The sequence below is a fragment of the Rhinoraja longicauda genome, chromosome 6 (genome assembly GCF_053455715.1).
Source record: "Rhinoraja longicauda isolate Sanriku21f chromosome 6, sRhiLon1.1, whole genome shotgun sequence".
Classification (NCBI taxonomy): domain Eukaryota; kingdom Metazoa; phylum Chordata; class Chondrichthyes; order Rajiformes; family Arhynchobatidae; genus Rhinoraja; species Rhinoraja longicauda.
The window spans coordinates 80,028,868-80,054,794 of NC_135958.1; the positions used below are offsets into that span (position 1 = coordinate 80,028,868).

At 37.8% G+C, this 25,927-nt stretch overlaps 1 protein-coding gene and 1 long non-coding RNA gene across 3 annotated transcripts in view; one reads left to right on the forward strand and one right to left on the reverse strand.

Annotated features, from left to right (window-relative positions):
- The window catches only part of tex2 (testis expressed 2), a 46,350-nt gene extending 20,575 nt beyond the window's left edge, over positions 1 to 25,775 (forward strand). The window contains exons 3-12 of one of the 2 annotated variants that reach the window (XM_078401447.1): positions 3,594 to 3,794; positions 4,284 to 4,629; positions 9,690 to 9,934; positions 10,481 to 10,627; positions 11,687 to 11,786; positions 15,041 to 15,173; positions 20,466 to 20,591; positions 21,893 to 22,102; positions 22,347 to 22,467; positions 23,401 to 25,775. In XM_078401447.1, coding sequence (XP_078257573.1) covers positions 3,594 to 3,794; positions 4,284 to 4,629; positions 9,690 to 9,934; positions 10,481 to 10,627; positions 11,687 to 11,786; positions 15,041 to 15,173; positions 20,466 to 20,591; positions 21,893 to 22,102; positions 22,347 to 22,467; positions 23,401 to 23,526 — 1,755 coding nt within the window. In that variant the 3' untranslated portion in view covers positions 23,527 to 25,775. The remainder of the gene's footprint in view (positions 1 to 3,593; positions 3,795 to 4,283; positions 4,630 to 9,689; positions 9,935 to 10,480; positions 10,628 to 11,686; positions 11,787 to 15,040; positions 15,174 to 20,465; positions 20,592 to 21,892; positions 22,103 to 22,346; positions 22,468 to 23,400) is intronic. The other variant, XM_078401448.1, reaches the window with a different exon arrangement.
- Positions 6,623 to 18,460, reverse strand: LOC144594651 (uncharacterized). Its single transcript, XR_013547415.1, has 4 exons — positions 18,289 to 18,460; positions 16,272 to 16,382; positions 13,999 to 14,086; positions 6,623 to 6,825 (listed from the first exon to the last, which is right to left on the reverse strand). It is a non-coding gene; the product is annotated as an uncharacterized LOC144594651 (long non-coding RNA).
- Positions 25,776 to 25,927: the final 152 nt, after the last annotated feature.

Sequence of the window (25,927 nt, forward strand, 5' to 3'; positions counted from 1 at the left end):
TTGACATTTGTTTGTAATCTAAAGTGCTTTATTGAAAGCTTCTAAATGCTTTTCAGTAATTGATCATATGTTTTGGAAAGCAATTTTATTTTTTGGAATTATTAGTCATCATTTGTTTACTTAGCTTCCAGCAAAAACAGCTGGCAAAACCTAGCAAACTGCTAACAATGGCCTGTTTCCTTCATCAATGTTACTTTTTACATATCTTTCATTCATTTTTCCTACATCTCTCGTTTCCTTTTCCCGCAACTTTCAGTCTGAAGAAGGCTCTCGACTCGAAATGTTACTCATTCCTTCTCTCCAGAGATGATGGCTCCAACATTGAATTCCAGCATTGCCTCCTCCTGAGTCACTCCAGCATTTTGAGTCCATCTTACTCAAAAATAAGAACTTGCATTTCTATAGTTTGTTTTCTTAGGGGAGATTTGGTGAGGTGGTGAGATGCTTTTGAGAAGATAGGATCGTAGAAACATGCAGCATGGATACAGGCTCTAATAGCCCATCTTGTCCCTGCCGATCATGATGCTGATTCCCTTTGCCCACATTAGGTCTGTATCCTTTACTCCTTTCCTATCCAAGTACCTAACCAAATGTCTTCTAAAGCTTGCAGTAATATTTCCACACCTCCTCTGGAAGCATGTTCCAGATATTCACATTTAACAGATTTGGGTGGATGTAAAAGATCCCATGGGAAGTTTGTTCACTGTCCTGTGCAATATTTTTCCCACATTGTGTTCCAAAGCAGATGATCTGGCCACAAGATTTAATGTTCTCTGTGGGTTATTGCTTAAATTGGATTCAGTTTTCCAACGTTCTGAAAGTGATCATGCATCATTGATTGTAAAGCATTTTGAAGTCAGGGAAAGCTCTTTTCTTTTTTGGATTCAGGAAGCACAGCAGATTATTTATTTATTACAAGAACCTGGCATCCGTCCATCTGCGGGAGATGATGGTGCGTCTTGGCATTGTCCTGCTTGGAGAGGGGGATTTTTCAGTGTCTTCTCCATTTGATTTGGCCGCTGAGCCTGGGCAGGTAAATGGGAATACAAACTTGCCCAGCATCTGCATTCCCCGCTTGACCTAATAGGCTGATTCCAGAGGAACGGCATGGCTGCTATATCTGGGGCCTACTCAGTTGCAGGACTTGCCGGAAGGCGTACGCACAAAGGATCAGCCGACTGTCTCTAGGGACTCCAACTCCAGTGCCTTTGCCTCTCCTGAGCCTTCCCCACAAGGCAGCGGAGTGCTATTTAACCCATAGTTTGGACCTGGTTGATGGACGTCAGGACGTGTCCACACGCCGGTGGGCCTGCACATTGCATCTCTGGGGGCCAGAGTCCCCACGCAGTGTAGCCTGGGACTGAAGATGGCCCCAGTTACCATGTGTTGCCACGAGGAGGCACTGCGAGAGTCTTGATGATGCAGAGGTTATGTACTGGCAGAAGGAGGCTTATGCACTCGGCTGCCTTTTTCACAGCGGCATCTGGATTGATACCAGGGCACTAGACACATGCAACACCCTGTGGCTCACGCCACCAACACACATTGCAAGAACCACATACAATGAAATAAATGACCAAGTAATTTACTTAGTGATGGTTGAGAAATAAATTTTGGCAGAAATGTATCGACTTTAGATTCCCACGGCGATGTATAGTAAAGCTACTTGTAACTTTCGCATTGCTAAGATGCTTTTAAACGACCACTGATTCTTTTTTTTTTTAAACTTTATAAATCAAAGACATGGAAATGAGTTGGAAATGAATAATAAAGATAAATTTAATTTCACCAATATTTTAATCCTGTGAGAAATGTTTGAAGTATCAGCATAATGATTGTGATGTTTTCAAAATTTTCTGTACAGATTCTACCTTGTTAATTTTATGTTTCTCATCTGATGGTTTGTTTTTAATTTTATAAGCTATATAACTTTTTCTAAAGTATGATATTATTTATTTTTAAATGTTAGGAAAGACTGTTCTCAGGACGAAAAGAGCTCAGTTCGAGATGATTTGTCTAGGCTATCAGGCACTGCTTTAAACATATAAATTGAGGTCGATTAAAACTGGCTTTTATTTAGTTATAGCTTTGACACAGTTTGTCTTTACAGAATACTGAATACAAAAGCTTCATCTCGTATGTATATCAATGGGAATCATTTGTTTTGTTAACATGAATAATTCATAAGATGACAAATCTTCAATCTGAAATGTTAATTTTGTTTCTCTGTGTGATTCCCACTTGACATGCTTTGTTTTTCCAGTATTTTCTGTTTAATTTTTTGATCTACAGCATCCACAGTATTTTTATTTGTGAAAATTGCTTGATAGCTTTTGAAGATGTTTGTTTATTTCAAACTTGTGCTGAATTTTTAGTTTTCCATTTTTTAAGATTCCCATATATGTATGAACTAAAAATGTGAGTAAAATGAGTTGAACTTGGGTTATGAAATTGTACAAAATCCTTTTTGTTTCCATGAAGTGTTTACTTCATATGAGATGGCTGACTGATGATTCATTATTGAGACAAACCCTACTGGGGATAGAAAAGCCAACATATTTAATGTCCGAGAGTCCTATAATCAAGAGTTATACAGCATAGAAACAGGCCCTTTGGCCCAACTCATCAATGCCGACCAAGGTACCTTCTGGAACTAGTCCCATTTGGCTCGTATGAAACTTATGGAAGTTAGGAAATTCAATGATCCTTAAATAACTCGACATTACAAAGAGGAGGTGGTGGTAGTCTTAAAGAGCACACAGGCGGATGGATCCCTACAGACTGACCAAGCATACTGTGGGACACTACGGGAAGCCAAGAAAAAAAAATCCTGGACCCGGAAGAGATATTTGTATCATTGTTAGTGATGGCCATGGTTCTGGTAGACTGGAGAGTGGCTAATGTTGTTCCTTCGTTTAAGAAGGGCTGCAAGGTATGGCCTAACATCAGAAGTGGTAAGGTTACTGGAGAGAGTCTATGTGACAAAATCTACCTCCATTTGGAAAGGCAAGAACTGATTATGGACAGCCAATGTGGCTTTGTGCATGGAGAATAATCTCATGAATATGAGTTTTTATTGAAGGGCTGTCCCAGGTGATTGATGAGAGCAGGGCAGTAGATGATGTCTACATGTACTTTAGTAAGGCCTTTAAGGTCTGGCTGGTTCTAAGGTTAGATCACATGGGCAAACCAATTAGCTACAAAATTGCCTTTGTGGTAGGTATCATGGGGTTGTTATTCAGATGGAACCCTGTGACCAGTGAACACTCTTGATCAGGCATCCTCTGCAAAGATAAATAATTATTGTTTTCAAACAGGATCCTTCAGAATAGTGAGGGACAGATTAGTTTTAATGTTACATTTAGTCCTGCATGTCCATTGGATTTGTTGTGATATAACAACTCTTCAGAAACTTGTAATGTCCAGGTTTTCATTGATGAGAGAAAGGGGAAAAAATAGTGGTGTTAATGATTTTACATAATTATATCAAGTTTGAAGGCACTTTGGTTTTTCTTTTAATTGAATGTCATTCTTGAAACAATAGTATATACTTTTATAGTGCTTATCTTCTTCAATTTTCCTCTTTATTACAGGGTTGGATGAATGAAATCTACAATTATGATCCTGAAACCTACCATGCAACACTGACCCATTCTATCTACATTCGTCTTGAAGGAGCTATACTAAGGCTTTCAAAACCAAATAAAAATATATCTCGAAGAACTTCTTTCAATGAAGCCAAACCTGAAGTTACATACATCAGTCAGAAGATTTATGATTTATTAGACAGCAAGGTGAGTGGGTGCCAGAAAGATCAGTTTACTTTTTAAATTATACATTTTTTAAATGACAGTAGAGTGCGGTGCAATTATGCTTCAAATGAACTATAACTGAATCTGCCCACCACATTCCTAATGCTGATTACTCTTTTGGCAACAAAACAAATTAGATCTTTTAAAGATGTTCACTTAAATTGTTGAGTTGGGTTGAAAGATTAAAGTTGGCATTAAAATAAAATTTTGTTTATCAACATTTCTTGCATGAATGGTCATGGTGAATGTATTTCAGAAAGGTCTGCAACTGAAGCACCTTAAATGGGATTTCCCACCACTGTTGGCCTTTTTTTCTTTAATATGACCAACATCTGCAGTTTCTTTTCCAGAAATTTTCCTTTATTAAGCCATAATATATTGCTTATATTACCTATATGTGATATTGGAAACACATTTTCAGAAGTACAAGCAGCAAATTGTAATTTGAAAGTTTGATTTTTATTTTGACAGGTGCATTTAGTTCCAAAAGATCTGGCTAGAAAGCGAGTATGGAATAAAAAATACCCAATTTGTATTGAACTTGCCAGACAGGATGATTTTATGTCAAAGACTCAAACAGAGAGAGAAAATGCAGAGGATAAGTTATCTGCTGATAAAGTTGAAACGACACTTGAGGAGACAAATAAACCTGTTTCACAAGATTCTGCAAAGCCAATTTGCCAGAAGGATCAAGTTCTGTATCTCTTTGGGAGGACTGGTAGAGAAAAAGAAGAATGGTTCAGGAGATTTGTTTCGGCTTCAAAATCAAAGCTGGATACTAAACGACCAGCCAATCTAGGAGGTGGCAGCATACCAGGTGAAATGCTTTCCATGCTATTGAGAGGGTACTTCAGAAAATATCCATATGATGTTGATTAACTTTATTATAAGCTGCTTATTTGATTAACAATGTACTTTAGAATTCTGAAAATGTAATTACTGATGTTGACTGTTTCATTGTTCCTGTGCTGTCATTGCAATCTATCCCAGTCAAAATTTCCTGCTATTTACTTCCCAATATTTCCCAATAAATTTTCTTCAAATGTTTACCTCAATCCATCTTTTGTTATGAATAGTTTGGTTTAATTTGTGATAATCCATATCATAGAAACATAGAAAATAGGTGCAGGAGTAGGCCATTCGGCCCTTCGAGCCTGCACCGCCATTCAATATGATCATGGCTGATCATCCAGCTCAGTAACCTGTACCTGCCTTCTCTCCATAACCCCTGATCCCTTTAGCCACAAGGGCCACATCGAACTCCCTCTTAAATATAGCCAATGAACTGGCCTCAACTACCTTCTGTGGCAGAGAATTCCACAGACTCACCACTCTTTGTGTGAAGAAATGTTTTCTCATCTCGGTCCTAAAAGACTTCCCCCTTATCCTTAAGCTGTGACCCCTGGTTCTGGACTTCCCCAACATCGGGAACAATCTTCCCGCATCCAGCCTCTCCAACCCCTTAAGAATTTTATATGTTTCAATAAGATCTCCCCTCAGTCTTCTAAATGCCAGCGAGTATAAGCCTAGTCTATCCAGTCTTTCTTCATATGAAAGTCCTGCCATCCCAGGGATCAATCTGGTGAACCTTCTCTGTACTCCCTCTAAGGCTAGAATGTCTTTCCTCAGATTAGGAGACCAAAACTGTACACAATATTCCAGGTGCGGTCTCACCAAGGCCCTGTACAACTGCAGCAGAACCTCCCTGCTCCTATACTCAAATCCTCTTGCTATGAATGCTAACATACCATTCGCTTTCTTCACTGCCTGCTGCACCTGCATGCCTACTTTCAATGACTGGTGCACCATGACACCCAGGTCACGTTGCATCACCCCTTTTCCTAATTGGCCACCATTCAGGTAATACTCTGCTTTCCTGTTCTTGCCGCCAAAGTGGATAACCTCACATTTATCCACATTATATTGCATCTGCCATGCATTTGCCCACTCTCCTAATCTATCCAAGTCACTCTGCAGCCTCCTAGCATCCTCCTCGCAGCTAACACTGCCACCCAGCTTCGTGTCATCCGCAAACTTAGAGATGTTGCATTCAATTCCCTCGTCCAAATCATTAATATATATTGTAAATAACCGGGGTCCCAGCACTGAGCCTTGCGGTACCCCACTAGTCACTGCATAATGCATAATATCCTAATGTTTTGCATGAATTCAGTTCTTTCAACCTCCCTATTTATGCCTCTAGTACTAATTTTAAATTGCTGTTTCATAGTTGAGTGAAGATAATCTTCCGGTTCATGGAATTTGTACTGCATTTTTTCTAAAGCTACTGGCAGACTTATCTTTTTGTACTTAATTCCTTGAATTGAACGCAGAATGCCATTTAACTTTATTTACACCTGCATTCAGTTTCAAGCACTTGTCAAGTAACTCAGCAGGTCAGGCAGCATCTCGGGAGAGAAGGAATGGGTGACGTTTCGGGTCGAGATCCTTCAAATGTGCTTCAAATATATCTGTTCTCTTTGTCTCAAAGTTCACCATTTACATGTATTTTGATTCACGTGGCATATTTCTGCCTAATTCCCTATCCTATTTATGGATCATCTGACTCCAAAGCATTTCAGTTTTTCCTCATGGTTTCAACTTTAAAATGTTTCACATTTTGGTTCATCCCCAATGAGTGAACAAGTTTATTGAGTTGTTTATGGGTGCACCCACAGCTTCTGTCTGCAGTGAGTTGGGCAGTTTTCAGTTTCAGTTTAATTTATTGCCATGTGCACCAAGGTACTGACAAGCTTTTGTTGCATGCTATCCAGTCAGTGGAAAGACAATACATGATTACAATCGAGCCATTTACAATGTATAGATAAATAAGGGAATGACGTTTAGTGCAAGGCAAAGCCAGGAAAGTCTGATCAAGGATAGTCCGAGGGTCACCAAAGAGGTCTGCAGCAGGTCAACACTGTTCTCTGCATGTGGTAGGATGATTCAGTTGCTATTCTTGCAGTCTTCCTATCAGGCGCTGCCTGCTCTCAAGGGACTGGAGGGAGAAACCCTATTGAAATATTTTAACATGAGTAACAATCACTTGGTCAATATAATAAGAAGCAGCTGATCACACAGAAGAACAAGGCAATCAAGTTAGCCTTTACTGAAAATGTATATTTTTAAAGGGTGAAAACAAGTTAATCAGGAAAAAAATATCCAAAAACTAATTTTGTAAGGCTGTTGTGCATGTAAGTATAAATCATGTAAGGCATGATAGATCCCACGTATGTCACCATGTCACCTTCCCCATAACTAACAATTAAACATTCTACACTTCCTTATCATCGTCTGCTTTGATCTGTCATTTTCACACCTTACCCCTCCATATCTCTAGAGTCCCTCTCCCCTGACTATCAGTCTGCAGAAGGGTCTCGCCCCGAAACATCACTCATTCCTGCTCTTCAGAGATACTGCGTGTCCCGCTAAGTTACTCCAGCATTTTGTGTCAATCTTCGGTGTAAACCAGCATCTGCAGTTCCTTCCTACACATAGATCACATGCACGAGCTGTAGCTCAGCAGCAAACTTGGTGTCTCCTTCCCCAATGTTGTCAAATGGAACAACCTGTTTTGTTTCCTTTCCTCACTTTATTATGAATTTTGAAATATAATATGCAGTTTCCGCCAGAAAATTTCAATATCATTGATCATGTAATAGAAGGGAGTGAGGGGGGATTTTTTTAGCCAGAGTGTGGTGAATCTGGAATTTATTGCCCCAGATGACTGCAGAGGCCAAGTCATTGGGTATTTTTAAAGCGAAGATTTAGTAGGTTCTTGATTAGTAAGGTTACGGGGAGACGGCAGGAGAATGGGATTGGGAGGGAAAAATAGATCAGCCATGATTGAATGGCAGAGTAGACTTGATGGGCCAAATGGCCTAATTCTGCTCCTTTGTCTTATGTTCTAATGGAATGAGTTGAATCATCCTTGTTTAAAATGTAATATGAAATTCAAAATACTCCAAATATAATTTATTTCTTACGGGTTTCATAGAGTAGATTTTAATTGAAGCAGAAAAACATGTTTTGTCTGAAGGAGCATTGAACTAAACGTAGTGATGCCATCTAATGGCAAGGCTTTGTGCAACACTAATTAAACTTGTAATGCGGTGTTGTTGAACTCTAAATTCTCTCTGCCTCTCAGAAAAGCTTTATTTCTCCACTGGCTCCCCATCCCCCAGAGAATCCAGTACAAAATCCTCCTCATAACCTACAAAGCCCTCCATAACCTGGCCCCATCCTACCTGACCGACCTCCTCCACAGGCACACTCCCACCTGCACCCTCCGCTCTGCCGCTGCCAATCTCCTATCCCCCCACATCCGGACTAAACTCAGATCCTGGGGGGACAGGGCTTTCTCCATCGCTGCTCCCACCCTATGGAACTCACTACCCCAAACCGTTAGAGACTCCCCCACACTCACCACATTCAAAACATCGCTGAAGTCTCACCTGTTCAGTACTGCCTTCAACCACTGAAGGTCACCTCACCTACTGTCTCCTTTCTCTGTTCATTTATTTATTTACTTATTTATCTATTTATTAATTTCCCTATGTTCTCAAAATCTCTGTAAAGCGTCTTTGAGTATATGAAAAGCGCTATATAAATAAAATATTATTATTATTATATTATATATATAGTTATAGATTAGGTGATGGGGGTGTGGTAAGAGAAGGAAATAAAAATGCTATGAACATTTCCGGAGTTTGCACCTTCTCCCTGTGACCGCATGGGTTTTCTCCAGGTACTTTGCTATTCTCCCACATTCCAATGACGTGCAGGTTTGTAGGTTAATTGGCTTCTTTAAATTGTCCCTAGTGTGTGATATAGAACGAGTGTATGGGTGAATCATTGATCAGTGTGGACTATGTGGGCCGAAGGGCCCATTTCCATGCTGTATCTCTAAACTAAACTAAAATTTCGTGCTCATCAAGTTTCTCGTAGAACCCTTCCAGGTTCATTAATTGAATTGCAACCCACGCGTGCCAAGGATTATATTTCTATGTTAGATTGTCTTCAGCTTCTTGGCTCCTGTGTGTCCCTTGCAAGGACACGTTACGTCCTGAGATAACTGCAGGTTCAAACGGCAGAAATAAGAGCATTAGGTGCAAACATGGACTTGCTCTCTTGCACGTACTCTCGGGTTCAAGGGCAATTATGTTAAACGTCAAATGTTTTTAAATTAAATTTATAATGTGGAACAGATTTATTTTAGTATAATATTCAAATCCATAAAATAATTAATAAAACTAGATGGTTATTGTAAATATCTTGAATAGAGTCAATGAGCTATACAGCTTGGGAAGAAGTCTTTTGGCACAATTTGTCCATGTCGACCAAGTTGCACATTCAAGTTTGTCCTACTTGCCTGCACCTGACCAATATCGCTCTGAACCTTTTCTGTCTATATTACCTGCACAAGTATGTTGCAATTCTACCTTCTAACACTTCCTCTGTCAGAGGATAAAAAGCAGCATAGAAGTTGAGTCTTTCCTTTTTCAAAAAGTTAATAATAAATTGAATTTATTTCTGAGACATTGCACATGCACAAAAAAAATTCTGACTTGAGTTTTTTCATTCAAAAATAGAAATGTAACCTTTTAATGACATGTTATTTTATTGACTATTTTTGGTTATTCTGTTCAATTAATTTTCTGACTTGAATCTCCACAGTACGGCACTTCATTATGTTACCTGTTCAGTTTATCAAATTTTATTTGAAATGAGCAGTACCTTTTCAGGTAATTGAGAATTAGCTTCGTTTTCCTCTCATTTTAAATTGCATCAAAAGCCAGGGATATTGCAAACATTTGTCAGATTGCATGTACAAAAATTGTGAGGACTGTAGATTAATTGAGTTGTGCTTCATTCTAGGTTTTGTGCCATCACACAGTAGAAATAATAGTCAATCCGGAATGTTGACACATAGTCGCAACAGCAGTAAAGGAAGTGTTGAAGAAGTCGTATCACATTCCAAACAGAAAGATCTAAGTTCTGGTGTGCGTCAGAAAATGCTTCTGGACTATGCTGTATATATGGCAAAGTATATTCCCGACGAAATTTCCAGTCCAAATTCCAGTCCTACCCATAGTACTGAAGGTAGTAGCCCCACTGCTAAGGTACGGAAAATTAACTTGTTGGGCTCCTTTGCTGCATTTCATTCTTTTTTTGCAGCACCCTTAAATTTAAAAATAATCTATTGTGAAACAACTTAAGTAGGACTATTGATCCAAAGATGTCCCCGTGAATGTTATCCGTGTTACATTTTTGATTGAACCTAAGAAAGAATGAGAAGACGTTTAACTTTTTTCTGCAATAAACGTTTCACCTTGTGGTCGGCATTGGTGTGAGTTCTTCCTACAAACAATTAAAATGAAAGTCTAACTGTATAGTATTAGAATTATCTTTAAGTGTTAGGTGGATTAGAATTAATAATTCCACCTAAAACTTAAAGATAATTCTAATACTATACACTTAATACCAGATATCAGGTTGATATGCAATCTCATGAAAATGTAAAAAGGTCATGTGTTTTGCAGCAATTTTGATTCAGTTTTGTAAACAAATTAGACATGTCATCCTAGCAAATTTAAGATTTCTAATGTACAAGTAACAATGCATATGGATTTACATATTGAATCATTTAATACTACTGTACATGATAGTTACCAAGCATTCTGAATGAGGACACAGAACAACGAGTGGCTTGGGTCAATGCATTGCTTGGGCGAATCTTCTGGGACTTCTTGGGTGAAAAATACTGGTCTAACCTGGTCTCTCGGAAGATCCAGATGAAACTCAGCAAAATTAGGGTAGGTGCTCAGTTCATCTGTACCAAAGTTCACCTATAACTCTGTGATTATAGATGTTGAATTGTATTTTTATTTATTCCTGCTTAGTGAAAGTGGGAATATTTGCACTTTTTAATGTTAGTATACATTATGGGACCATTCTGACCAATAGTCATTAACGCCTATATCAGCTCCTAACTCATTAACACTCCTTGCAAGTTGGGCATCTCAAACTATTCAATGCAGATATAATCTTTTTAAATCGGCTTTGACTTCCATTTTCTTATACTTTCATCAATTTTGTGCTAACATTTATTTGCTGATGGGATATGATGAAAGGTTGGGAAGTTATTGTTTAAAAAATATATATAGTGGTGATCTCAATGTACCATTATTTGCTGAAGCTCTCCATTCCACTGCATGTGCCTGGGAGGTCATATTCCTGGATATTGGGAACAGATATGTTTGACCTCAGATACAACTTTCACACTAACAAAATTGTGCCTGAATAATTTTTGAGAATATTTGTAAGGGCATCTAAATAGATCAACTGTACTGAGCGTAATCTGTTAGGATTGGGTTAATTTAACCAAGGACTAGTAAGGATCATGGTAAAAGCAGCAAGGATGGATGCAGATGATGTTGGAGATCAAATGGGCAATCGTAATGACTAGGATATATAATTTTAAATTCATCTTGTAGAATGAAACATGCTGATTTGACCCAAGCAAGAAGAAAAAGGAATGGAATATCTGCTGTAATTTTTTTTTTTATTGCTTTGAGATTTTTTGCTTTCATAGTTATAGGATAATGGAAAAGAACAGGCAGTAGTATCATGTCAGATAGCAAAATGAAGTCCCTTCCACTATTCGCTATTTCCCTGAATATTTATTTTTCTTCAACTTGGAGGCAAAATAATATGTTCTAAAGATGTTTTTCTGACCAACTGAATTTGTTACAGTTTCTAAGAATGAATGGTGAAGGTGCACTTGGGGATATGGAGGGAAAAGGTACGATTTAGTTTCATGATATCAGTTATAGAGCCTCTGAAAATCTGATTGTTTTTATTACATTTGACAGCTGCCTTATTTTATGAATGAGCTGATCTTGACTGAACTTGATATGGGAGTTGCTATGCCAAGAATATGTCAAGCTTCAAAGCCTTGTGTTAATTACCGGGGTAAGTGGTCTTCATAAGTGAATGTCAGTAAATGGACTTCATGAATAGTCTTTGGCATTTATTCCACATTCAGAATTTTACTGACGTTTGCATTGATGTAGAAGTCAGCTAAGAGTTGCATATAAACCATACTGTGCAAGGATGGCAGATTTTCCATCCTAAAGGATGTTGGTGAACAAAATGGGATGATAATTAGTTATGTTTATGGTCTTGAAAGTTTTTTGTTAATATTCTTCCTCAAAGCAACACACTAGTTATTGGCCTGATGTACAGACATACAATTGAAGTCCATTTCTTAAACTGTAAAAGTACTTCCTGTTTTGTTCCTGTGGTAACTTACGATGTCCTTAGTGTATAAAGGGTGAAAAGAGGGAAAGGAAAAGATGAAAGGAAATGGATACATCTACAGGATCACCTCGTGCATGGGAGACTATGTGAGGAAATGTGGATTGGAGGAAGTAATATTGAACCAAAAAATGCTTTTATGGTACAACTGAGGGTATAAAGCCTGAAAACATGCACCAGCAGACTTGGGATGTAGGTTTTTCCCCACAGTTATCAGGCTTCTGAACAGTCCTTCTAAAAGCCAGAGTACTGTTTGATTTACCTCCGCCCCATTGTGGACATTGGACTTTGTGGAACTGAAGCGCTGCAGTGTTGAGAACTAATTCTGCACTCTGTCTTCCACGACGCACCCTTTGTTCTACCTATTGTACTTGAGGTTGAATTGATTGTATCTATGTATGGTATATCTAATGTATTAGGTAGCCATGCAAAACATAGCGTTTCACTGTACATTGGTACATGTGACAACAATAAACCTGAACCTAATTCTGCCAGCCAGAAACTGGATGATGGCTGAGTTGAACATAAAGGACACACCTTTACATAACATAACATAACATAAATGCACACCTGAATTCGATTTAAGATTAGCAATTGATACCAAGGTTTAGTTTTTTGTTAATCACAGGTGATAGAGATGTGGGAGAGTGGACAAAGAAACTGGATGGATGATTAGGTTGCAGGAGGCATTTTATTGATTGGCAGATGGATTTGAGGATCTGAGTGGCTTACTCTTGTTCTAATGATTCTGTATCTTTAATTCTTTAATGGAGCACTCTGCAGATGCCTTTCTACACTATATGAATGAAGTTCAACATTAGGTATCTTATTCAATTAATTATATTTCCCCATTTCATCTTCAAATCTATCTTTTTGTTTCGTCCCATTTTTGCTCCTAGTTCCTTGTATTATCACCACTTGGTCACTTAATCTTTGCTTTCCACTATATCATCAAACTCATTCTCAAATTTTGTATTCTCAACTTTCCACTACCATTTCCATTAGCTTATTTATATCCTTCTGTTCCTTCTCTATACATCAGTGTTCAGATCCTAGACTGCAGCTCATTAGTGCTGAGCCAAAGCCTTTCAAATCTGATTACCATGAATCCCAGTGATTCCATCAGTATGTTTTCCTTCATCATTATCCTTGATCTGAGCTTTCTTTGACAAGCCGCTCACATAATTCTTCTCTCGTAACTCTTCTCTCACTCATTTCATTAAGACTGACCTACAATCATGTCAAACCATTTTTTAACATGTCAAATCATATCCAGAACTCTTCTAGCAACGGCTTTCACCTTGTTAGCGCTCTTAACTTTGAACACCCAGAGAATTTATCCTTGCCTCTGCATATTTGAAGCAAACTCTTAATATATATTTTTTAATAGCCCTATAACCTTCAAAATCTATTCTGCAACATGCTGCACTTTATAGAGGCACCCAAGGTTATCTGTTGATAGAGATTATACAATGTCAAAGAGGTGTGATGTCATGAGTTCAATTTTTAGTTTTGGAGACTCTGACCTTCTCAGATGCACAAATGATATCTTAGATTTGAGCCAAGGCGATCTTTCTCCCTTTCTTTACAGTCAGCCATAATAATTAGACTTTGTTTTGTGGAATGATTTTGAAAATTGCCAGTTTTATCACTTGCCAGTATTGTTGCCTTGTACAGCACTTCAGTTTTCGTCAGGGCATTATCCAGTCACCCATTCCAGCAACTCTAATCCTGGCATTGTTTTATGTCTGTTTCATTTGAAATAAAGCCATGTCTTGTTTTATCTGTACATAGTTGTTGTTGTCTATTAACTCTGAGGGCTTTAGCTCGGTCTGTGAGAAGTAGACATCTGTGTGGAAACACTTACCTCTCAGATCCCTTTAGATTCGCCCCTGTCACCTTGCATCTGTGCTGTCTAGTCCTAGATTCTCCAGTCATCTCGGAACTGACAAAAACTGGAATGGAAGCAAAACATCTTTGATCCCAAACAAATGTGTAGGATGTTGACTTTGCTTCCTATTTTAAAGCTTGTGTTCTATCATTAACATTATAATAAAGGCAGGCAAACCTTTTGGCTAATGAAGTTTGCTTATTTACATATATACATATATATCAGTCTGAAGAAGGGTCTCCTCCCGAAACGTCACCCATTCCTTCTCTTCAAAGATGCTGCCTGTCCTGCTAAGTTACTCCAGCATTTTGTGTACCTTTGATTCAAACCAGCATCTGCAGTTCCTTCCTATACATATTGGCCAGGCCACTAAATTAGCTTAAAATTTACAGACTTTATTTCAGTATGATCAAAGCCTGCTCCTGTTGCAATTCCTGTTGTCAGCCTTTTGGTGGAAACTATTTTAATATATCTCATTTTTGAGTGTTGTACTTGTATGAAAAATAATGCAACATTCATTCATCTAGGCTGGAGAAATTATGATCTATTAAATAGTAGAGATAATTGAGAAGTGATTTAGTTTGTTAAATCTTAGCGCTGAAGCTGTACATTTCATGAGCCAGAGATGACAACATCTAAGATGATAGGAAAAAGAAGATCTAAGGAAAATCCTCAGTGAATAATTTTGATTTTAATTTAGTTGTGATCTGGCATGCACTGCCTGAATGATGGTGATTCAGTCATGGTTTAAAAACAAAGGAATCTGATACATTCTTGAAGAAAATAATATCAGAAGGCCACAAGAAAAGAGGAAAAGGGAGTATGCAAAAGTTGTTTTCTTTGGCTCAGTGACCCAAATAGCTATTCTCTGTGTTGTGATTTTTTTGTTATATCTGATAACTACTACCAAACAAATCGCAAGTTACATGCTGTTGGAAAGAGAGACTTTAGATATCAATGTTAAGCCTGTAATTCTTCGGAATTTTGGACAGTTACAGTCACAAATTATTTTCTGCAGGACTGTGGATTGATCTGGAGATTTCTTACAATGGTTCATTTTTAATGACCTTGGAAACTAAAATGAATCTGACCAAATTGGGAAAGGAGTCTTTGGGAGAAGGATATAAAGTTGGCGATATTGGCAAAGAAGGGTAAGTTTTTGCATAAAATGTATTTACTTTATTTACAACTACATAGGATTGACCAAGTCCTTTTGTGTAACATGTAATACATTAAACTGTTTTTCATATAATATATCAATATAAACATTCTGAAATTTGATTTAATAAGATATACAATATTGTTGCACTGCACAATTTCTTTACTGAATAGGACTACATTTTTTGACTATATTCCCAAGTGCTCTGAACAAGTGGGAAGATATCAAGAAAGACAATGCTGGCTCAGAGTTTTGAGATCAGCGCTGAGTTGACTGTGCTTGCTTTCGAATTTGATTTTAAAATCATTTCCCACTTAATCTTCAATCCCGGAGATTGGAATGGATTGTTGCACACCAATCCCTTTGACTCATTGCTTTTGTGCAGACATAAATGTGATACTGCACTGGGTGGTCAAAAACTGCATCCCCCAACTTTCCAGTAATACAGCAATCTATTTGTATCTTTAAGTTGTGATGGTGTATTTGGTTTCCATTGCATTTGTAAAACCAGACACAAATTGGGGGACTGATTTGGAGAAAATCTCCATTGAGTTCACAAAGATGTTCTCAAACTTCCAGTTGGCTATCACTTTCATTGTCACCCCTCTCTTACTCGGACCTGCCTTTGACCTCCTACGTTGTTCTATGAAAGCTCAATGTAAACTCAAGAATAGTAACTAATTTCCCATCTAGGCATGTTGCAGAGTTATGGACACAATGTTGGTTTCAACAATTATGAATGAATCAACCATTTTACCCTTGTGTCTCGCATTTTCAACATTTCACTTTTCTTCATCTTGTAACTTCAGCTTTTATTCCTCATCTCCTATTTGTATCTCTCCATCACCAATCTTTTGCCCATGAGCCTTTAAGACTTTCCTGATCACAACATTACTATGGAGCTTCCATTTTGTTCTCTCCGTCCCTCACACCTTTCTCTGCCATTTTAAAGCATGTCATTTCTCATGACTCTCGAAACATGAAATTTATTTTTACAGAATGAACATCCTGGCAGTAAACTAAATTTACTTCCTGAAAAAGGAGCTTGAGCCAGCAACCCACCCTCCCTCAGAGTACACAAACCTCACACCTTATCTCCTGATTTCAGACTTGTGGTGGGTGTGTTCCATCTATGTTCTTTCTTATCGTGGCTGAACAGTTGATCTGGAATCTGCACGTTGGAACGTTATGGATGTTGTTTCTGGAGAATGAAGTTTCACATTTTTAATCATAGGAGGTGCTAGTGGAAAAATAGCCTATTTACATCAGGAAATGGGAGGGATTATAGCGATAGGTGGGCATTTGGCCAGTTGATACCCATTGTAATCATATCCATTCAACCCAACACTACCCTTTGTTTCCATTTCATATTTCTATTCTTTTAAAGTCTCCCTTTTAAAATGTTCAATTCCATTAAAAATGATTTTTGGGATGTTTTTTGATCACTGTCAAGATATAGATTCATACTTATATGAATCTATACCTTGATAGTGGCCCTTTGGCCCAACTCCACGCCTATCAAGTTGCCTACTTCATCTAGTCTCATTTGCCAATGTTGGCCTATATCCCTCTAAACCATTCCTATCCACTAAACTATTCCTATCCATGTACCTATCCAAATGTCTTTCAAATGTTGTAATTATACCTGCCTCTACAGCTTTGTTTGGCAGCTCATTTCACACACCCATAACCCTCTGTGTGGAAAATGTATCCTCTCAAGTCCCTTTTAAACTGTTCCCTCTCACTGTATATCTATGCCCTCTAGTTTTAGACTCCCCTATTGTGGGGGGGAAATACAATGACCATTCACCTTATCTATGCCCTTGTGATCCTGTATACCTTTAAGGTCACCCCCCAACCATCTACAGGGCTCAAGCCTATCCAGTCTCTCGTAACTCAAGCCGTCTAGTTTAGTTTAGAGAGACAGTGCGGAAACAGTCCCTTAGGCCCATCGAGTCCTCGCTGACCAGCAATCCCTGCACACTAACACAATGCCACACACATTAGGGACAATTTACATTAATACCAAGCCAATTAACCTACAAACGTACGTCTTTGGAATGTGGGAGGAAACTGAAGACCTTGGAGAAAACCCATGCAGGTCACGGGAGAACGTACAAACTCCCAAAGTCCGGATCGATCCTGGGTCTCTAGCACTGTACGGCAGTAGCTTTACCGCTAGGAAAATGATAAATCTTCCATAAGATTCCTAGCTTACATTGAAACAAATTCTCCCAATTTGCACATATTCCTACCATTACATAATGTGAAATGTGAGAGAGTAAAACATTGAATAATCAGTAAGAGCATCTGGTATCACAATGATCATTTGATTGGGTGGCTGAATTCCCAGAGCTTGTTATAAGAAAGTAATGCTGGTTAACAGGCAAACAACTTCAAAATATTAAGTTGCTTGTCTGCATTTATCATGGGAGAAAGATCTAAATAACACTTTTCACTAACGGAACCTTCACAGGTTTTCTGGTTTGAATGGTGGGGCCATTGTGGCTATTACACGTTTACCTATTGAGCATAATTTGCACTGCACCTATGCATCTATGAAATTTGGTCACTTTTGCTAATGATTAAATTTTTGTATATATATCTATTGGAAACTAATTGAGATTGCCTCTTCTCATTGCATAGATTATCCTGCTCCCAAGAGACAAAAGTGTAACTCATACTGTTTTAGATTATGGGACAAAGTGCTCAAAATCAATCCTCCACCATTTCCCCAAAATCTGCTGTGGCCTTCCGTAAATTGTTCAAGCTCTCCTACGCAATTTTTGTACATTTATTGAACTTTTATATTGAACATTTATATAACATAACTTGGACAGTTGATTACATGTTCCATTGGAAATATCTACCAATTCTTAATTTTGCAAAATGTATTCATCGGTATTATTTACATTCAAATGGGCAGAAAGGAATTAAACTAGTATTCTTATTTCAGGCCACCTGGATTAATGTGCAATACTTATAGCAATGTTATCGTGTGTGTGTTACAAGATGAATTTATTTAAAACATCTGCTTAAAGCTAAAGTACCTGACCTTTTGCACACGTGTGCACATTTCAGTTGAAAAATGGGCTTTTTTCACTAACCTCTGTTTATACGTTTTATTTCTTCATTTCTCCATTTATAATGTGTTCGGAATCATCTGTGGATTTGTGTGATTCTGGTGAGTGGTAATTGTAATATATAATCCATATACCATTTGTAACCTGCGGGAATGTAGCTGTGTCAACGTCCCCTTCAGGAAATAAACATTGCGTTGCTCCTATACAAAGGAAAACCTGTTATTTCATCCTTGCTTGTGCATGGGAATTGTGTCTATCATGCTGTGTGTTAATAAAGGGGCATCGTCACAGCAAATTACTTGACATTTTCCTAAATGTGCAATTAGAATTGGTATTGAAAAGTGTTGTCATTTGATGTGATATAGTGGACATTTGTGACATTGCTCTTCCTAGTTCTTTATCTTCATTGTGACGATTCCCCTTTATTTTCTTGCATTTTGGTAAGCATGCAGTTTTTCTAATGCTTGTACTAATTCTATTTCCTATTGGAGTTTACTGCCTTAAGGGTTTCTTCATTTGAACTCTTTGTTAATGTCCCTTTAACATAACTTAAATGTAGGGGGTATAATAAAGGTTGCAGTTGAGGAAATTGGTTGTGTGGTTGAAAGTGAGAAGTAAAGCTTTAGACTAAAGGAAGATGTAGATGACTCATTTGGGCACAAATTTAATCTGGACCTGTGTGAGTTAATGCATTTGGGAAGAGGCTAAAAGACAAAGGAATGTACAATAATTGATATGATATGTGAGATAGAAAGAACGAAGGGATCTCAAGATGAGGATGTAAACACATCCTGAAATGTACAGAGCGATCTTGGGATACAAGTCTGTAACTCTCTGAAAGTGACAGTACAAGTAGAAAAGACGGTAAAGACAATGTTTGCTCTACTTGCCTTAATGGTCCAGGCACTGAGTATAATGTTGGAAAGTCTTGTTCACCCAGAGGTGAATCTTTGGAGCTTACTATTCAAGATGGCTGTGGAGACGGATGGATACATTTTTAAGTAGGGAATCAAAGAATATGGAGTTTAGTGCAGGTAAGCTGTGATGTAAAAGATCAGGCATGATATTTACCAAATAGTGGGTTGAGGGGCGTCTGTCTAGAGCCTACTCCTACGTATGAAAAATGTGTCGTTATTTGGAGCAGATTAGTGTGCAGTGACCATAATTTCTTATAATTGTCCACTGGCAAGAATAAATTGATAATTGTGTTATCCTTTATATTATCAATATTGCAATTGTAAAATACATAACTAGAAGAGCTGCTGTTGGTAAAGTTAGACTGCAAAAATGAATTTAATGCCCTTTATGATCTTTGAAATAGATTCCCAATTCAATACCTGGAAGTGATTAAATGATTAAATTGAAGTATTAAACTAAACAGTAAAACATTATTTAGTCATTAGATTTGGACAATTAAGATGCTACCTTGTAATAAATCTTGGACATCATCCAGTTACGCAAGTTCAAATTTCATATCCCACCGTGGCAGCTGGAGGATTTAAATGAAATAAATCTGGAATAAAATGGTAGTGTCAATAACAGTCAGAGAATCATCAGATTGTTGTAAAATCCTCCCTGGTACACAGAATCTGCTTTTTTGTTCTGTCTGTGACTAGCCAATGTTAATTTGCTTGAATCTTAACTTTTGCTGGAACATTTGGTTAATGCATTTACTGTTTGCTAAATATTGGTATTGATAAATCTGGTTGGTTCAACGGCAATTAAGGTTGGGTAAAAATTACTTGGCCTTATGGTAATTACTTATTTGAATGAATATAAAATAGCATACCATGGGAGAGATGGGCTTAATACTGGAAGCGTCTAAGTGAATACTAATCGAGTAAAGTTGTACATGACCCGTGTGCATCCTGACATTTATTGCTTTCTTCATGAAGAGTGCCATTTTGATAGCTTACTGAATAAAAGCTGCTCATGTAATTGCAATACTATGTGCAATACTAACTTCAGGACAGTTATAGTAATGAGAAATATTGAGGACAGGAGAAGGAGTGAAAATCTTGAAACACTGCCACTGCACCGCCTTTTGCGATCTAAACATTCAACTTTGGATGGAGTACACCTTGTACTGCTAATTTCAGCTGCCTTCTGCATAATCCTATTTGATTTAATCTATCTATTTAAAACAAAGTTCAGATGATTGTTAGAAGCTTGTTTTCCTTTCCCCAATTTCCTTGATAAAGGAGCAGACCAAAAGCCTACTGTCTTGCTGATAGTGATGAGGAATCCTCAAGTGCTGGATCATCAGATGAAGAAGATGCACAGGATGTGATTGGAGGAGACAAACTGCTTCCAGCAGCTGCAGAAGGGTATGATTATTACCTAAAATGTTTGGAAGCAGTATGTTGTGGCTCAATTCAAATATGCTTTCAATTGGTCGTTATTTCGATTAGTAGTGAAATTCACGTGCACCTTTTAATGACTGGAATTTGTTGTAGTTTCAAGTCAAGTCAAGTTTATTTGTCACACACACATAAATGTGCAGAGAAATGAAAGATTACGCACAGTCCAACAACAAGAGCAATAAAAAATAAACAATAACACACATAATCAAACAAAAAGAAACAGAAAGAAACATCCATCACAGTGAGTCTCCTCCAGTCACCTCCTCACTGTGATGGAAGGCCAGAATGTCTTTTCTCTTCCCCTGCCATCTTCTCCCGCGGTCAGGCTGTTGTAGTTGCCACGTTCCAGGCCTCGCCGGACGATGAAAGGTCCACAGCGGGCCGACCCGAGCCCCGCGATCCGGGGCGGGCGAAGACGCTGCCGCTGCACATCAGGTCGGTCGTGGCTCCCGACATTGAAGCCCCCGCCGGGCAGAGGAAATCCCGTGGCCTATTTCAGGCCGCGCCGGACGGTGAAAAGTCAGCGGCGGGCCGACTCAAGCCCTGCGATTCGGGGAGGGCGAAGACGCTGCCGGGGCTCCCGATGTCGGCCCCAACCCAGGGGCCTGCGAGCTTCCGACGTCCAGGCGGCCGGAGCCTCCACAGGCGAGTCCCAGGTGGAGGTCGCCAACTCCAGGCGTTTGGCCGGTGATAGGCCGCAGCGGGAACGGAGACACGGCCCAGAACAAAAGGTCGCGTCTCCGTTCGGAAGAGAGACAATTTTATATTTACAGTTCCTGCCACCCCCCCCCCCCCCCCCCCATAGTACACAACCCAAAAAAAACCACATCACATTTACAGTACAATCAAGACAAAAAAACAACATAAAAACACAAAGACAGGCGGACTGCAGGTACGCCGCAGCTGCTACGGCAGCGCAGGGTTTCCACGTTAGATAACCAACGAACTCTGTATTTGCAAACGTTTTTTTGTTTATCTAAGAGATCTGGCTGTATTTTTTCTATTTTAAATCAGTAAGTAATGGGTTTAGACAACTTAAAGATGCATAGAGCATTGACTCGCAGCATACACCCTCAACTTCCACTCTTAGTGATTGCATTTCTTTTGTCCTTTAAACGTACACTGATCACGGAGAGCAAGGTTATGAATAAACATTGTTTTTTGAGGATACACAGATAATGAAATATTTGCTACCATGGAAATTATATGGAAAATACAAAATGTTCAATAACAAAAGAAAATGAAATAATTTTCCACCTGTGCAGATACGTGGGTGGACATCGACCGAGCAAGATTATGAGACTTGTGGATAAAATTACAAAGTCAAAGTATTTTCAGAAAGCCACTGAAACGGAATTTATCAAAAAGAAAATTGAAGAGGTCTCAAATACTCCATTACTGTTAACCGTAGAGGTTCAAGAGTGCAAAGGGACATTAGCTGTGAATATTCCACCTCCACCTACTGACAGAATATGGTATGAGCAACCTTGGTTACAATTTTAATGAAGCTGAATGGTTTTGTACAATTTTAAGCTGATCATGCAGTATCACTGAATCGAGCGTGACATAATTTGTACAATTTTACAGTAATAAATGCGAATGATCCATCAACAGTTATGAAAACACAGGGCTGAAATTTTTTATTGTCCACTAATTCTGAGTTGGACTTTTGCTTTAAAGTTGTAGTAGTTACCTAAGATTTCCAATGCTTGCTTAAAGGTACGGTTTCAGAACACCACCACACCTAGAATTAAAAGCGCGTCCTAAGTTGGGTGAACGTGAAGTGACCTTCGCACATGTAACTGACTGGATCGAAAAGAAACTTGAACAAGAATTCCAGGTAAACAAATTACTTTGCATGGCAAATAATCTTGTTGCAAATTTTATCATTGCATCTTTTTCTCTGTTCTTTTCCTTTAACCTTAACAGCCTAAATAAGCATTAATAACTTCTAAATTTATATATAAAATAGATCACGTAAATAACCAATTGTTTCTGAAATTATGCATTTAAAGTTCATAATAGCCTTTCGACAAAGCACTGGAAAGAACTCTGCACAATATGAGGAGAGATGTCTTAAATGGACTTAGAAGAGCTTTTCATAAATTTTAACTATTTTGTTCATTGAAATTGTCCCTTTTTTTGTTTTGACATCAGGGGAAATAATATCTAATATGTTTGACACCATTAAAAACTACAGTTGCAAAAAATTAAACAGTAGAATTTGAGTGTTTGAATAATACAAATTTAAATAAACTAGCATGCAACTCTTAACTGCTAATGGCAAAGCCCGCCAATATCTTTCACCATCTAAGCTTGGATGTAAATTATGTTCAGTAAAATAATTTTAAAATGCAAACAGTGTATTTTTAGCTGAGCAACCATTGGTTTTGCTCGAGCTGGCTCTGTTCTGCCTTCCAGCTGCAATATGAGTGGTCCAGCAGCTGACCTTTCAAAAGGTAAAGATGGAATGAAAATGTGAAATAGGTGAGTTTGTTTTTTTAGCAGTTTTGACATGACTTTAAAAACTTAATGACTTTAAAAACTTCTTTAAAAGTTTTAATTCAAATGCGATTGCAATACGACCATTTTTTCCCAAGGCTTCATGCAGTCCTCAAACACCTCATTTAGGTAAAAATACTTCTTGCTGGATTTACCACACCTCAACAGGCACTAGAACTTTAACAGAACTCTAAAACTGCCAGCCCTGTATATTTCAAACAAGCTAAATGACCAATGTTTAACACAGTTACTTTTTTGTTAAATTTTGCAGAAAATTTTTGTTATGCCAAATATGGATGATGTGTATGTTCCAATAATGCATTCAGCCATGGACCCACGATCATCCACAGTGTGGCCTTCAAGGGAGACACAAACAGAATTTGCTGACCGACTGTAATGTATGGAAGTTTTATGTTTACAGTATTATGAAGTTGCTGTTCATGTGCTTTCAGCTGTGCCGTCTGTCTTTTGGAACCATTCGTGCCACTATAGTTTCCAGGAATACTTGCGATCTGTTGTACTCGGTATGTGCAGTTTGCTAAGTGTGTGACTTTTTCTGTGTGGTGTCGACAGCTAATATTGTTATACCCTGTTTATTTCTTGGCCATTCCAAGAAAATAAAAGCCTCAACATATATAGAGAGACTATATTTAACTGTACTTGTAAATGACTTTTTGGCATGAAATGCTTCAGTTTAGTGAGGTTCTCGTAGGGCTGAGAGAAGATTTCCAATCACGTGATTGTATGGTTGCCTGAGGTAACCTTGATGCAGCTACTGAAATGATGCATGATTGCTTTATTGAGATTGAGTATTTATAAAGTACAGTATAATGCATCACTAAAATGATAAAACCAGTCTGTAATTGCGAATTTTATGTAATATCTCATTGCCTGGTGATGTCTTATCATTGGAATTGTATTTGCAACTACATCTTTTTTTAAATGAGGGATTCTGCAGTCTCTGCAAGCAGTTGGTAAGTATGCAGCTGTGAGAAACATCAATATTACCCCCATTATATCATTATTATGTGGGGAAATACTTTTGAAATTTGTCAACAAAATTTAAATGGCTAATCTGATGCATATTATAAATATATGCCTATTATCGGATTTGAGACAATTTAATTACACAACCCATTTCTACTTTTTATCTCTCTCTTTAGTTCATGTGATCAGCAATCACATCCTGAAATAATCCACTTTGGTGTGGGTACTGTGATAATTAGTTTACTTTTTAAATTTTATGAATTATAAAGTCATAAATGTTCTAAATATTCTAAGGAATGGGTTAACCATCCTTAGACTATCAGAATGCATAAAACAGAAATAAATCTCCAAAGCCCTGTAGCGATATCACAAACATAATCCATACGTGATATAGTTAAGTGTACTGTGTGATAGTTGGTGGATACATGAGCTGGTGAATTTGTTGAGAATTTTATTCATCACAAACATTCTGGTGCATGGCAGAGGTACTTCAGATTAGAGTCAAGCCACTCCCAAACACAAGTAGTGAGCAAACGACTCCATCCAATGCAAGCAGGTGATGTAACACTGAACCATTTGATTTTTTTTTTAATTATCTATTGGCTTTAGCAAATAAAATACTCATTATATTGGGAGAAGGGTGTTGCAGGTTTACTAAAGGTTGCATCTGCTTAGTCATTAGCTAACAGCTTTACCACTGTTTACTCTTGTCTACAAGATAACGTTTGCCAAATGAGCAAATGATGATAAGCTCATGCTGATTTTATACCAATAGTTTGAAAGAAAAGTTGTCCATTTATTAAAACTTAAGGCTTTCAATTTAAATTTTCAACTGAAAATCATTACATTTTTCAAAGAAACTATGTACAAGAAGGAAATGCGATATAATTAAGATGCCATTTAAGTTTTAAAACTACTTATCTTTGGCTCCCGTGTGAGCGGAAATGTTCTCATTGTTTTATTTGAGCCTCTGTTGGTTGTGACATTTCTACTAAAGGTCTTCAAAAATGTCAATATTAATTGTACTTCAGTGCCATTTTGCCAATGATTATAATTTGTTTTAATGATGCCACCTTGTTGCTTTGTAAATTTCTTGAGCTGTATGTTATCCCACTCGCAGATGTTCATCATATGTAAATTGCCATTCACAACATAAAGTGCAAATAGATAATGAAGAAGCCATCGTGTGAAGGATTTGGCAAATCGTCTTTCAAGATGAAGTTACTTTGAAAAACTTAACCATTTGCAGAATGTTTAATTAAAACTAAGTAATATATTTTAAGATGTGTATAAATTGTATTTTTAATTTTGTACATTTATTTAGATTTGGGACTGCTTTGTTTCTAATACCAGGGATAGAGTAGCTACACACTGTATTACAGTCTTAACCCAACATTCTTGCTTTGCTCTATTTAGTTTTGTAGGCAATATTTGCCTGCCAAAAGAAAATCTCTGCATGTCTTGTTGGTAGTTGGGCCATTGGTTTGGTCTGAATTCAGTGTGCAATAATGATTATGAGTCCACGGACTAAATGCACTATGCATAATCAAAATTAAATAATGATTCTTATAAACTGTCATTGTACTTCACATTATCAGATTAACATTGTGAAGGACTGGCTGGCTATGTTTTATTTAATAAATTCTTCATTCTCGCAAACTGATTTGTTTCTGTTGCAACTGCACTTGTATAACATGGCAATGTCTTGGTGATCCAGAATGTCCCAGAGCACTCTTCCAATTATTCAATTAATTCCAAGGATTTCATCCCTGCAAGTTTATTCCATATTCTGTTTGGCGTGTCTATTTTTT